Consider the following 15,646-nt stretch of genomic DNA (forward strand, 5'->3'; position numbering starts at 1 on the left):
GGGTTCCGTACCTCAAAAGGAAAAACGGAACCCTTATAGGATCACTTTGTTGTCGGTCTGTCCGTCCGTCGTGTCTGTCAAGAAAACCTATAGGGTACTTCCCGTTGACCTAGAATCATGAAGTTTGGCAGGTAGGTAGGTCTTATAGCACAAGTACAAGAATAAATCTGAAAACCGCGAATTTGTGGTTAAATCATTTAAAAAAAAATTAAATACCTATGTTTTAAAATTCAAAGTTAGATAACTATACCAAGTGGGGTATCATAATATGAAAGGGCTTTACTTGTACATTCTAAAACAGATTTTTATTTATTTTTATGCATAATTTTTGTTTTTGATTTATCGTGCAAAATGTTGGAAAAAATACTCGAATACGGAACCCTCAGTGCGCGAGTCTGACTCGCACTTGGCCGGTTTTTTCCATTTCATTCCATCAGTCTGTATGCGTCCACGGCTGGACATAGGCCTTTTCAAGAGCGCGCCACCAAACACGGTCCTCCGCCTTCCTCATCCACCCGCTCCCCGCCACCTTCTTCAGATCATCGGTCCAGCGGGCTGGTAGTCGGTATATTATAATAAATAGTATAATGCATAGGTACCTATTATACTATTTATTTAAAAAAAAGTTAAAGGTGCGTGCCCTAAAACGATCCCCTGACCTCCCGAATAAATGGTCGACGACTTAACCACTAGGCATGAGTATCACGGCTCAAAAATCAAAATGCTTCAAAGGTGAAGGAATATTGGTGAAGAAACATGCATGCCTGAGAGTTTTCCATAGTATAATGTTTTCAAAAGTATGTGATGTGTGATGTCTGCCAATCCGTACTTGGCCATCGTGGCGGCTTATAGCCTAAACCCTTCTCGTTCTGAGAAGAGTGCTATGCTGTGCTGTGCTCAGTAGTGGACCGGCGATGGGTTGATCTAATGATTTTGAAAAGTGTCTATCTATTAGGTACCTTTTTACGGCCCATCTGTTCAACTTATTTTGACAAAAGGTCCTACCTGCAGATACATATATCTTGCATCCCGGAGACGGACATAAACAGAGTCCTGGAAAATCAAGGATTTTTAAAAACGTAAATCCACGCTGACAAAGTCGCGTGCTTCATCTAGTAACCTTGAGGTTATAACCTTGACAGTTTTAAATTTTAATTTTGACGTTACGTAGGGTGGCCACGAAAATAGTCCCAAAATTCAGGATAATTAGGACACCTGATTTTAATTTAAAGTAATTGAGTCAAAAAATCATTATTTTTATTCAATGAAAATTAGGGTTGTCTGCGATCTCAGCTGATGTTGGACAATTCAGTAAATATATTTTTCAAAGTCAAAGTCAAATCATTTATGCAAATTGGGTATACCTACCATTGTACAGTACACTATTTGATTGTCATTGTTGAATTCGTAAGATAATAATTAATTACGTACCTAAACTTAAAACTAAAGCTACAAACTATTGAAACCTGAAAGGGAATAGGTAGACATACCTACCTACTGTATGGTAATTCAGCTACGGAACCCTAATAGTGCCTCATCAACATGCGACAGCCCTGACCGAAGGCGTGCACATTCCTATACCCGTGCCATATTTTGACGGCGGCGCAATCACATGACTAGCCGGCCGGCTGTCCCCGTGCGCTCTCAGAAACATCGCGAGCGTCTAACAACGCTGACGTTTCTTTCATACACGCAAAAACATAAAACAAACATTAAAACAAAGACAATAAACAATCATACAAAAACAATTTCGTGAATTATAAATCGTACGGAGCTCACATAACAGTGTTTGTGTAATAGTGTTGTGCCCATACGGGAACGATGTGACAGTATAATTAACGAATTCTAATTCGTTGGTGAGAGTGGTGACAAAGTGTTGAATCGATTTTTTTTTCGCACTCGTGATTCATATTTAATATTATGGAAACACGTAATTATTGGGAGGAGAACGGACATCCCGTTAAATATGACAAGTGAGTATTATTAACCTATTAGTTAACACAGCTGTTGTTTATTTTGTTACAGTATTTAGATAAACTGGGTCATAATTAAAGTGATAAAGTACATCTCGAAGTACAATTTTTAAAGATATTTTTTTAACGTTGTTGTTTTTATGAATAAGATTGAAGTTATACCCGTACCACGTGACTTTTATTAAGAAATGACTTCGTAACGCTGCGCCGTCAATGGAAAATTTTAAGGAAGATTATAGTTCGTAAACAGATAGGTATTTATTGTCGAAATGCGCACGTTGTCGAATCTATATAATTATAATAGTTAAAGTCCAATAGCACCTTGGCAAGGTCGTGAAAGTCGATCTCGTGAATGACACAATTCTTGGAACTTATTTCTTTTAGGAACTATTCTTTGTAGGTAGGTAATTTGTAGTCAAATAGTTTCTACTTCAGTTTACAAGAAGAGATGGCAATCTTTTGATTTTGAAGTCTTCAAAATACTACCTACCTACCTTTTTTATTCATACACAAGTTAACCCTTGACTGCAATTTGACTGCAATCTCATCTCATCTATTCTAACAATCATGCCAAACAATAATATATAAAAGATTTTTGTTAATTTAATACATATTTTAGAATAATTACTAAAGAACTAGGTAACTACTGTATTACTAATAAATAATATCTTTGCTAACTATGATGGAGTATTCGTTTTTTGATAAACTACGACCTCCTGTGGTAAGTAAAAAATGTCTACCTTGAGATCAGAAAGTTATGGAGATAGATAGGAGATCAGAAGGTCAGTACTCAGTACGTACTTGCAGGAATTATCTACATAGGATAGGTAGATGACAGAAGTTATTAGGTAGCTATCTCAAATCAACTCAGTAAAAAGTAAATTCAGCAGTCTTAAACGTAAAAGGCAAAACGTTAAGAGATTCAGGATTTTTTCGTTCTTCTTAAATAGTAGTAAAGAAGCTGGAGAAATGGTTAACATGTATTGTGAGCTCAATTAAAATGAGCCTTATCTAAATGGTCAACAAGCTTCAAAAGCTTTCTTTTCTCCGCAGAACTGGAAAATTCACCACAGTCAATTCACACACAACACATTCACACCAGTGATGAAAAGCTGCCCTTTTATGACTTTTTATCCTGAAGTCTTAATAATACCTTTTGATTTTGAAGATAAACCCAAAGTTGGATCTCCAGTCCTCACAAAGATACAGATTCGACGTCCAAGTCTGATATTATAGATAAAAAGCATAGAGTAAAATAACTACAAAAAAAAAATATTATACTCAAAGCGTTGAAAAACGTGAGAAATATCCGCACCATTGAACTAAAGAGGTCAAGGTCGTCCAAAGCTTTTGAAGGATATAGAGTAGATATGACCAAAATTAAAAATATACTAAATCTATTACATAGTACCTACTTGGTAGGTAGGTACATACCCCTTGAATTAAAACTATTGCGTTACGTATGAATTTAGTTTTTTTGTAATTTTATTAGAATTTGGTAGGTACCAAAATTTCCCAAAAACTGATACAAATATCTGAATTACTTAATTCATACAGGTGCCCACACAGAAGATTTCATATATAATAAAAAAGGTTTGGTTGATTATTACAAAGTCTTGATAAAATAATGATTAATGCAGTGACATCACCAATAATATCGATTATCCAAATTGCCTAACGCGGTACTATTCGACGCGAATCGAATGCGATCGGCAGCGAAAGCGAACGGCGAAACTAAAATAGCTGAACACGTGACTTGAGGCCGACAGCTCTGCACGAGCCGCGTCACACGCCGCGTGAAACGTGACCGCGCGCACACCACCACGATAACAGCGTCTGAGCGCACGCACACTAAGGAAACGCATCACGTTTTGAGTATCGCCTGACTATGGAGCAACGCGAGGTGAAGTAGACTCGGTTTAGTGCTCTTTTCTGATATGCTACAATCTGTTAGGAAAAACTGTCTGATTGACATATTAAAAAACCTAAATTCTTACGATATAAATCGCAGGCAAAAACCTAGTATCATACATACTACTATGAGATTGAATACTGATGTGCTAACGATTGTTTCTAATATAGGTACTTACCTAATCTTAGTCTGCCGCCACTAATCCTTGAATCAATAAATCACCATAAATATAGGTTGCCGGCGCCTTGCCAATAAATATACACGCTTACGAAATAGTCAGACATTGACTATTTTGACGCGAGTTATAATAAAAATCAGGAGCTAATCAACCAAACAACGCGCAACCTACAGGCATAAGCCATAGACAGACATAAGAAAAAGTCAACTGCCATCCTATGTTTGATTTGGACGTCCTTAGACAAAATGTTCTGGCATTTCATGCTAACGGAAATTGCAGATCCTAAAAAATTCGTCACTATGAGCTTCGCAACACAGAAAAGTTAGCAGAGCGAACATATCAATGTACCGTGACGTGATAAATACACTGCCCAAATGAGCTGGCACTCTAGCTATGGGAATCGTTGCATATGACAACTCCTCCTCGAGCACGTAGCCGCACGTTTTGCGATAATACCTGTTTTATACAGATTATGTTTTTGTTAATATTTTATTCTGAACGATCTAAGAATAGATGTTTCTAAATTCGCAAGAAGTTTGCGACTAACTAAATATAAACCGAAACTGGAATCAGTGAAATTGCAACAGTGGAAATAGCCGTGTAGGAAAATTTTGGTCGAAAACTGTGATTGCGGTATGGAATTTTTGCGTAATTGTTTGTGTCGTTAATCTGTGAATTATGCATGTTGCAGATAGGCTAATAGTTGTGAAATGATATTTCATTTAGTTTTAAAATAAAATGCCGTAGGAATATTTTCTATGATTGTTAATTTTTTAATTAGGTAGGTAGGTACTTGGGTGAAACTGCTTGACGTAGGAAATAGTAATAATAATAATAGCTCACGATCATGAGTCATGAGTTTACACAGACACGTGTAAAAACATATCTAGGGCTTCCAACCTTTCCAAATTTTTGAGACTTTCCGGTTATTGTCAAAATTTTTGGTGAACCGACAGGGCTTGTGATCATTGTTGAATGAGTACCTATTTTAAATAATAAAATGATTCCGGACATACTATTTTTTATAGATTTGATAAAAATAAATAACTGGAAGTTTATTTGAAGTACCTAACATGGAATTATAATAATTTATAAGTAAGTACTATTTATCTTTGTAATGATTAATAAATTAAAATAAAAAAAAAACTTGTAGGTTCCTTTTATAACGTAGGGACTAGAGACTTTAAAAATAAAGAAATAGGTACCTACCTAGATAGTAGCTATATTTAACTACTTACATGTTCCACGGCCCAATGGGGTTAAATAAAGGGTTGAAGACTGCCATTATTAAAGTTACTTATATGGATCGAAATTAGTTTAGTAGGTACTTATTGGACCTTTCGGTTATGTTTAAATTAATAAATACTGACGTGTTTTAGAGTTTTTGATAATTTCTCCCCCTTTGTCATTTTCGAAAAATCTAAGTAGGTATAATATACCCACCTAGTCAAGTATCTAACTATTTATAACTATCGGCGTAAAATCGCTAAGATTTTGCATCTCCTTACCCGCTTACTCCCGGATATCAAATTCGGAAGTCCCTGTTTTTTTTTTTGCATTTCGAATAAATAGTTGAATGACGTTAATAACAAGAACTATGTTTATATGAAAGAGATAATAGTACGAAGTAGTACGAGTGTAAAAGAGATAGGCAATACCTACCGATAAGCTTTCAAGCATGGAGGAAAACGTGACCACTGTAAAGTTATTTATGATTCAACGGATTCATTCTAGTTATTGATTGTACTTACGTAAGGAGTAGGTATTTTATTAATTTCTCGGTGAAATAGGAGTAGATAGGTATTGCTTTAGTTTCAATTTGTTTAAATACGACCTAGAAAAACATTAAATGCTTGATACTTAGTAATTATTTCTTTAACTAAGTAGGTACTAAGTAAGGTACTAAAACTACTTGATACTAAGTACCTACTACTTACGTACAACAATAATAATAATTATTATTGATCAAATTATCTTACCTACTTAAAATTTTGAACTACATAGATAGATAATTTAAAAGTATGTATTATATTATGTAATAAAATAAATCTTATCAAGTATGTATTTAAAATGGGAACCTAATTATAAAAATATAAATTTGAAGGGGTTCACATAATTTTAGATTTTATGGAATAGTCCCAAATAGGTACTTTTTTCGTCAAAGTTGAAAGTAATTGAGCCATAAATTGATAACTACCATAACATTATGGTCTATGGAAGTCGGGCAGACTTTCAGATTATTACCTATTTCAAGGACATTTTACTTATATCTAATTTTATAAATGGTCAATACCTACCTAGATAATTTCAGAGTAAGTTGACACTATGAATTTTTAGATTTATCTTGCAAAATCAGAGTAAGTTGACACTATGAATTTTTAGATTTATCTTGCAAAATTATGTTGATAATGAAGCCACTCGAACGCGAAAAATTGGTTGTCTGTAAAGTCGGTTTACTGACGATAGTTGAACGTGACAACAAAGGCCGATTGTGCTTCTTTGTCGCTCGTTCCGCGGTCTCGCTTGCACTTCAAGCCTTACATGGAACGCCTCAGAGCGAGGTAACACCGCATGAGTCATGTTTTTTCGTGCGTGCAGCCGGCTCTATCGAATTATAAGACGTTGTCACGTCAAAAAAACGCACGAACGGCTTCATACTTTCATACGTCTCATAATACTATTTCTGTAATAAAAGCCGCGCGGTGAAATTTCGCAGTGCGGGCTTATCCTTATAGAACACGTGATCCACGTGTGCTGATTGTGCATCGAAGCGAAAATCACGTGTTTGTACTTTGTACTTACCAATAACGAGACAATTTTGCAGTGTTATCTCAATATCTCAAGTGCCTAGTCATATTCTGGCTGCCCAAATTTTCCACTAGCTTGTTTACGTATAGACGGAAAACGTGCAGTTAAGGCCAGCCGCATATAATCAGAAATTTTATTTAACTGACAAACAAGTGTAAATTAAAAATTTATTACACCCCCGACAAGTGAAGGTTACAGTAACTAGAAAAGAGCTGATAACTTTCAAACAGCTGAACCGATTTTCTTGGATTATAATTTGTATTAAGTATAATTAATTATTATAGACCCCCAGGCTGTCAGAATTTTGCTGGATCAGACGTATAGGTATTATAATTATTATGTGATAAATTTAAGAGGGCTATCTCCGTCACTTGCTTCATACAAACGTAGTTTCAATTTCATTTGAATATTAAGCAACTAAAGTCCATGTTTTGCAGACATATTATAGAAACTAATAACTATGCCTGTGGTTTTCCAGATTTCTGTTAAAATATTCGGTTTCAGAGTTACGCGGTCTTAAAAATTCACATAAATTTCATGGACTTTGGTTGCTTAATATTCAAATGAAATTGGAACTACGATTGTATGGGTGACGGAGAGAGCCCTGTTAACAATTAATTATTATAGACCCCGCAGGTCGTCAGAATTTTGCCGGATCTGGCATCCGCTTTGACGTGAATCACAGGAGTGCGGTATAAAGTTTTCTGGTAGACAGTTTCTGATTAATATGCGGCTAGCCTAAGAACTTAAACGTGAAATACATTATATTTAGAAAATTAATAAGTATATATAAGTAAATAACTAATTTACTTACTAAATATAGGTAATTTATGATTATTGTATCCTGAGTTTATAACAAACAGGATTATTCTTAAAATTCTGAAGATGTTTGAGCCAAAATACCTTTAAGGTGGAAGCGACTCTAGTATCGACTATTCTCACAAATTAGTCGATACTAGAGCTAGTTTCTTAAACTGGACCCTTTAAAGTAAAGATTTTTATATAAACCTGTGAGGATGGTACTGCCATTGTCCCAATTAAAATACCATAAAGCCTACGTTGTCGTATTAGTTAACAAATTGTGAAAAACCAAATTAAATTTGAATTTCGCGGGCAGGCCCGTCATATGGCCCTTAAGTAAATATAAAATTAGTGTTATTAAAGCATTAATTTAAGAAATAGGAAAACCTAGTGAATGATATACAATATATCTACTTAATTAGAAGATCGTTAAATTAGAAATGGTATAAAATAGGATAGGGTATACAGGTAAACGCGAAAATACCTACATTATTACAGAGAGAGGAATAATCTAAGGAAATAATCATGACTACCGCTGACATCTGACGTAAGAGGAAAACATATACTTAGTTATCCGCTTGTTTTCCGGCCTACTACGCTACTAGTACTTAGTACAGCAAAGCATATTTTATGAAATTGAACCATATACAGATGTAATAAGTTTTGAAATTGAGTAAGGTCTTTGTGCCAAGGCTTGCGATCAATGCTAAACGTGACTCTCTTCAGATTTATTGACCTTAAACATTTCTAGGCACAACCAAATAAATCTCTATTTGTATACCGCAAAGAGCTTTGTACACACAATGATCTAACACACTGGGATTCGATATTTGCGCGAATGTGTACAAAATAATGACATGATATGAATCGTATTTAAATTGTTTCCTCTGATCAAAATAAAAATATAATATGTACTTACCTAGGTACATAGGTACATAGCGAGATAAAAGTTGCATTTAAACAAATAATATTTTGATTGAAGTGACTTAACAGGGCTCTCTCCGTCACTCGCTTCATACAATCGTAGTTCCAATTTCATTTGAATATTAAGCAACCAAAGTCCATGAAATTTTGCAGACATATTCTAGAAATTAATATCTATGTCTGTGGTTTTCCAGATTTCTGTTAAAATATTCGGTTTCAAAGTTACGCGGTCTTAAAAATTCACATACAAATCTTTGAGCTCCTGTACTTAATTTTAAAACTACATGTTTTTAGAAAAATCTTAAACACCACAGGCACGGATATCAGTTTCTAGAATATGTCTGCAAGATTTCATGGACTTTGGTTGGTTAATATTCAAATGAAATTAGAACTACGATTGTATGGAGTAAGTGACGGAGAGAGCCCTGTTAAATTGTTTCCTCTAGTCAAAATAAAAATATATGTACTTACCTAGGTACATAGGTACTTAGCGCAATAAAAGTTGCGTTTGAACAAATAATATTTTGATTGAAGTGACTTAAACAATGTTCAAAAGTATAAATAGCGTTCAATAGGTATTATTTCTTATCACTAGCTCTATTAATACGGTCACAGCGAAATGCGCAGCACCGTGCTTGACCTAGCCTAACAGCCAAGATCATTCCACATCGTAAACAACAACAATGTATATGTTATGACTCCCAACTACTAAGTACTACTAAGTACCACTGAGTAGACACTAGACAGTTTATATTGGGGTACTAGCGTACTACGCACTAGTCATGACAATCTAAACAAACATTTTTGCAAAATGGAACCCTCGGTGCGCGAGTCCGACTCGCACTTGGCCAGTTTGAAATTTGCCATCTTGGTTTTTATTATTTTGTTGTTTTAGCGACAATAGACACTGTAAAAATTTCAACTCTCTACTGATTTCATGAACCTTTTTTTTTTCTCTCTCGTCTGGCTTTACACTGATTAGCCAATGTCAAGTTTGTAGTTATTTACAAGTTAGGAAAACTATACATATGTATAATTAGTATGGACTCCGTCTGTGCCGGCGCCCGCTGACATACACGCCGCGCCCCTTTAGAGCGCTTTCCAGTCAGTTCCACCACCAATAAAGACCAGCAGAACACAAAAACCGCCCACTTCTAAAATAAAAAAAACACTCCAAAAAGGCACAACGCGCGCTAGCAAACGCCCACAAAGGAAATCCTTCATGAACCTTAGTTCATGAAATCAGCCCGCTGACGGACGGACGGGTAGATGGACGCACAGATGGGCGACAGCGGAGGCTTAGTAATACTTAGCCTAAATAGGGTTCCGTTGGCAACCCTTCAGGTACGGAATCCTAAAAATTATGGCGATCCCTTGCACAGTTGTGGCGTAATTGAATGACAAGCCAACAAGCTTACACTTTCGCATATATAACGAAGGATTAGTAGTGATAAAGTTAGCAAGTTTAAATAGTTGATTATATTTGCATCCTGAGTATTTCTAAGAAACTGCTTAGTTTATAATCCTCACGTGTTTTGTGACCAAGAAAAATGTGTGTTGGGGAAATCCGTTGACGTACTCTTTACTATTTGTTTTGTAATCACAAAGCAAGGTAACTTCTCATATTGTACAAAAAGTAACAGAGCACTATCAAGCTAAGGCCTAGGTTATACCTAGGCTATAACCAATAGGGATCCATAACTAACAAAGGTAAAAACCAGAATAAAATAAGATACCTACTGTTAGGATATTTAAAAAAAATAGATTTCAACTGTAAGAAATTATATTTTTAAGATTTACGATATTTTTAAGATAAATACTTGCCCAGGTCTTGACCAGTTTTTTCATTATCAAGACGTTGATGTGGTGAGTCTGTCAGTGAGTGAGTCAGAACTTTTCTTTTTAGATGTAACTACCAATAGGTAGATTGAATGTTGAAAACGGACGGTAGTCGTAATCAGTTAGTAGCTACGTAATATTATTATAGTTAATAGGTAGGTACAATAATTTTAATGTTACAACGGGTAGGTATTTACTATAAATATTATTTGGTTCGAGTGGAAAATTTTCACAGCCCATAATATTATAAACATTGTAGGCGACATGAAGTCTTATCAAACGAATATTACGTTCAGATATTTTAAAGTTTAGCTATTTCCAGAATGTTTTAAATGATGCCCTTAAAATAACTACATGGTGCCTGTAATTTCGTCCATCTGGAGATAGTTTTTTTTTTAAATTTCGCGGGAACTCGTTGGTTTTTTTCGGATAAAAAGTATCCTTCCCCAGATGAAAAGTATCGGGCTGTACCAAATAAGTAGTACCTATTTTTTCATACGCATACCTAATTAGATTGGCTGTGTGAGTCGCTGACTTTCTAGTAGGTTACAGGTTCTCCGAAGTAAAAAAACTCCCGTGGCCACAATACCGCATCAATATTGATTGCAATATTTGAGGGTCAAGGTATCTGTAGGCGACACTGTGAGACCTTCAGATATTGTAATCTCTGTTGGCTGTGTACCAATTGTATGCGTGTTTCTCTTAATGTCCTGTAATATCGGCTTCCTTCAATACACGCCTACATATCCATACATGTATACACGCCAAACGCACATCTGTCCCACTTCTTCGCCATATGCCAAGTGTATCTGGAGGGGGTTATTCTGATCCATAGATAAAAGAAGAAAAGCATCTATGCTTTGCTTTATGTCCACTCTACAGTGTGCGGCGTGTAAGAGCGAGACGACAGTAATACGTCCAGCCATGTAATACAGGCTGTATCGCTGAAATTCTAGAAAACCTACTACAACAACTTGCATTCTATTTCCTTCTCCGAAGTACAAACTTTCATGGCCACAATTCCACATCAATATTGATTGCAATAATATTATTGAGGGTCAAGGTATCTGTAGGCGACACTGTGTGACCTTCAAATATAGCAAACTATTGACTGTATCGCTAAATTCTAATAATAGTCAATCCAATCCAATCCAATCCTCAGCCTGTAAGCGTCCACTGCTGGACATAGGCCTTTCCAAGAGCGCGCCACCAAACACGGTCCTCCGCCTTCCTCATCCACCCGCTCCCCACTACCTTCTTCAGGTCATCGGTCCAGCGGGCTGGAGGTCGTCCCACACTGCGCTTACCGGTACGCGGTCTCCACTCCAGAACATGTCTGCCCCAACGGCCGTCGGTTCTGCGACAGACATAGCCTGCCCATTGCCATTTCAGCTTGCTAATCCTTTAAGCTATGTCGGTCGCTTTTGTCCTCCTGCGTAGTCCTAGTAATAGTACTTACTATTTGCATAACATTTCCTTCTCCGAAGTAAAAACTCCGATGGCCACAATTCCACATCAATATTGATTGCAATATTATTGAGGGTCAAGGTATCTGTAGGTGATACTGTGTGACCTTCAAATATTGCAATCTGTTCATGTACCTATCGCTAAAAATCCATAATTTGCATCCCATTTTCTACCCAGCATTAAATTCCATCCCGGGAATTGACATAGGCTATTTTTGTCCCGGGAAACAATAAGTGTGCTTGGGATTTTTATGTGTCGCGGATGTAGTTGCGGGCATAATATAGTTACCAAAACAAAAACTGATAATAAATTAATTGAGTACATACAAACAAGTGTAAATTAAAAATTTATAACACCCCCGACGATCCAAAGTATCTGAGTTTTCCAAAACATCATTTTCAAATAAATAATTATGTATTTAGGCAACGTCCATCTTGACAGCTTGACATTTGTCTATTGACATAATATTATGAACCTAACGGTTTTCTAACCTTCTTTTCTACAAGAAAACTAGAAAAGAGCTGATAACTCTTAAACGGCTGAACCAATTTTTTTAGATTATAGCTAAGAACACTCTCGATCAAGCCACCTTTCAAAGAAAAAAAACTAAATTAAAATCGGTTCATTCGTTTAGGCGCTACGATGCCACAGACAGATACACAGATACACAGATACACAGATACACAGACACACAGATACACACATCAAACTTATAACACCCCTCTTTTTGGGTCGGGGGTTAATAAATCAGTAAAATCAAAGAAATGTTTAAATGATTTTTTTAATTTAGTTTTCGTTTGTTCCTGAAAATTTGTATTTTGTACATATACACTCGTACTGTGCTAGTCAGCTGGCTCTAGCATTATACTCGTATTATTAAAGGAAATGGGTCACGGCTTTAATGAGGAACATGACGCTGTGAGAGAGATTTTTAAGGTCAAGATGCCTATAACCGACACTGTGTGACCTCCCTGGCGCAGTGGTAAGCGCTGTAGTCTTATTAGTGGGAGGTCCCGAGCAGGTTTTGGAATTTTGTAAGTTCTAAATCACTGGTCTGGTCTGGTGGGAGCCTTCGGCTATGGCTTCTTACCACCCTACCAGCAAAGCCGTGCCCCCAAGCGATTTAGCGTTCCGATATGATATCGTGTAGAAAGTAAAATCCAAGAGGGTATGGGTTTAATGAAAACTGCCATACCCATACCAGGTTAGCCCGCTTCCATCATAGACTGCATCATCATTTACCATCAGGTGAGATTGCAGTCAAGGGCTAACTTGTTTCTGAATTAAAAAACTGGTCAAGTGCGAGTCAGACTCGCACACCGAAGGTGTTGTAGAATTTACAGGTAAAGCCCTTTCATATGATGCCCCACTTGGTAGAGTTACCATCTTACTATGAAAATTGAAACATGATTGAAACACATTTTTTTTTTGTGATGTATAACCACAAATTCTCTGTTTTCGGATTTATTCCTTACTTATGCTAAAAGACCATCGATATATGACCTACCTACCTACCCAATTTCGTGACTTTAGGTCAACGGGAAGTACCCTATTATGTTTTCTTGACAGACACGACGCGGACAGACGGACAGACAAACAAACAGACAGACAGACAACAAAGTGATCCTTTAAGGGTTCCGTATTTCCTTTTGAGGTACGGAACCCTCACCTTTCTCGCCTCGTTATCGAGTGTCGGTACTCGGTAGTATCGGTTGCGTCACGCGACGGCGCGCTCCTCGCGGCGCGCAACGTGAGTGTCGCACGTGGCACCCCACGATGCCGGCGATGGATCGATTGTACTGACTACTGCGAGCACACGTTTGTGGAACCTTTTCTTTATTTTTAACTAGCTGATGCCCGCAGCTTCGCCCGCGTGGATTTAAGTTTCTGAAAATCCCGTGGGAACTTTTGATTTCCCAGGACAAAAGTAGCCTATCCGTAATAGCCCGTTTCCGGGATGCAACACGTTGGGTCGGGCTATTACGACCTACGGGAGATTTAAACGGACGATCCTTTAAAAATCTCTCTCTACACCAAATATATTTCGTCAAAATATAAGGTTTAAGTGGATAGGCCTTTTAAAAAGCTTACAGGCAGCATTGATTATAGTATTAGTATGGATGATGCCCACGATTTCATTGGATTTATGTTTTTAGAAACCACTAAACTCTTTGATTTTCTGAGATAAAAAGTTGTCTATCTGAAAGCTATTTCAGATCCGTTAAAATTGGTTAAACGCAAACCTTTAAAAATCTCGTGACAACTTTTTGTTTTGCCAGGATTAAAAGTAGTAGTAGAAGTAGTAAAAGATGTCCGTCTCATCATATTATAAAGAGTTTGTGTGTATGTGAAGGGTAATTTCCAGAACCCCGTATTCTTACGCAATAGTGAGCCTTATGAAGGTATTGAGTACCAACCTACTAAGTAATTATAAAGAAATAAGTACTGTGCGTTGCGTTGTGAAAACTGGCAAAGAACTTTGTACTTATGAAGACATCAAACTTTTCCAACTTTTCCTTCGTTTGGTTTATATTTAACTGTTCTTATTTTGAAAGAAAACCTTTAAAAATGTAACATTTAAGTAGGCACCTACTTGAAAAATAAGCAGAACAATAAAGAAATCTCAATTTAGAAGTATGACATTTTCAAATAATATAACGATTGTCCTCATAATATTTGAAAATCATAGGTACCTAGTATATTATTTCTTTTGGAACTTAAATTATCTCAAAATGGTCAAAATTCTTGTAAAACATTTTTAATATATTGTTAAATAATAAAGGTAAGTATATTTATAACTAGCTGTTGCCCGCGACTGCGTTCCCGTGGATATAGAGTTTTAAAAATCCCGTGGGAACTCATTGATTTTCTGGGATAAAAAGTAGCGCCCATGCGTTAATCCAGGGTACAATCTATCTCCATTCCAAATTTCAGTCAAATCCGGCCAGTAGTTTTTGCGTGAAAGAGTAACAGTAGTAGGGGATTCGCCGGTTCTGCCCCAGGCCCTGGCCCCCTCCCATGCCTCGCTGCCTCAGCCCCCTCCGTGCCTCGGTCAAGATCGAAACCTAAAAAAAAAAAAAAAAAAAAAAAAAAAAAAAAAAAAAAAAAAAAAAAAAAAAAAAAAAAAAAGGTTTTGGGGTACGCTGAATCGATTGCGCTCACTCCCGACGTCGTATCTCTAACGGTTGCAAAGTTAGCTTTTCGAAAAACTAATCCCTAGTTCGTTATCTAATTGCTTAATCACCTACTAATGACGCTCTATTGTTCGCTGGCTCGTTGCTTCATTCTATGGGTTTTAAAGGAAACGCATGAATCATAACTACTCTTTATTAGCCTTCAAATATTGATTTAAATAACTCACATAAAAATATATCATTCTCTACTGTATTTCCATTGAATAAATCTAAAAAATCTGAACTTGTATAGTAACCCGTAAACATGAAATACAAATACATTATACAATATTCTCCACAAACTGATGTGTAATCATTCTGTATCCGCCTTGTATTGAATTGCCATATTCTTGTGTTTCTTTCCAAGAACTGCTTATGATATTTTGGTGGTGCTCGTCCAAATGAATCAAAATATTGTCCAACACCATTTGTATCTATATATATGGCTATCCAATGCGATCCTGGTTTATAATCGGGGTCTAGATTGCTTATTAAATAGGCGGGTGTTTCAACATAAATCGGTAACCGGTTTGCGGCATACACATTGTCTTGCAGACTTGGGTGGATTCTT

The 15,646-nt window shown here is 36.5% G+C and overlaps 1 protein-coding gene and 1 long non-coding RNA gene across 3 annotated transcripts in view; one reads left to right on the top strand and one right to left on the bottom strand.

Annotated features, from left to right (window-relative positions):
* Positions 1 to 280: 280 nt before the first annotated feature.
* Positions 281 to 8,398, bottom strand: LOC123867121. The gene is made up of 3 exons (XR_006796339.1): positions 8,270 to 8,398; positions 3,820 to 3,824; positions 281 to 292 (listed from the first exon to the last, which is right to left on the bottom strand). It is a non-coding gene; the product is annotated as an uncharacterized LOC123867121 (long non-coding RNA).
* LOC123867092 (transcription factor cwo) overlaps positions 1,628 to 15,646 on the top strand; it is a 37,060-nt gene continuing 23,041 nt past the window's right edge. For both annotated transcript variants that reach the window (XM_045908966.1, XM_045908967.1), the window contains exon 1: positions 1,628 to 1,973. In XM_045908966.1, coding sequence (XP_045764922.1) covers positions 1,921 to 1,973 — 53 coding nt within the window. In that variant the 5' untranslated portion in view covers positions 1,628 to 1,920. The remainder of the gene's footprint in view (positions 1,974 to 15,646) is intronic.

The sequence above is a fragment of the Maniola jurtina genome, chromosome 7, assembly GCF_905333055.1.
Source record: "Maniola jurtina chromosome 7, ilManJurt1.1, whole genome shotgun sequence".
NCBI classification, from domain to species: domain Eukaryota; kingdom Metazoa; phylum Arthropoda; class Insecta; order Lepidoptera; family Nymphalidae; genus Maniola; species Maniola jurtina.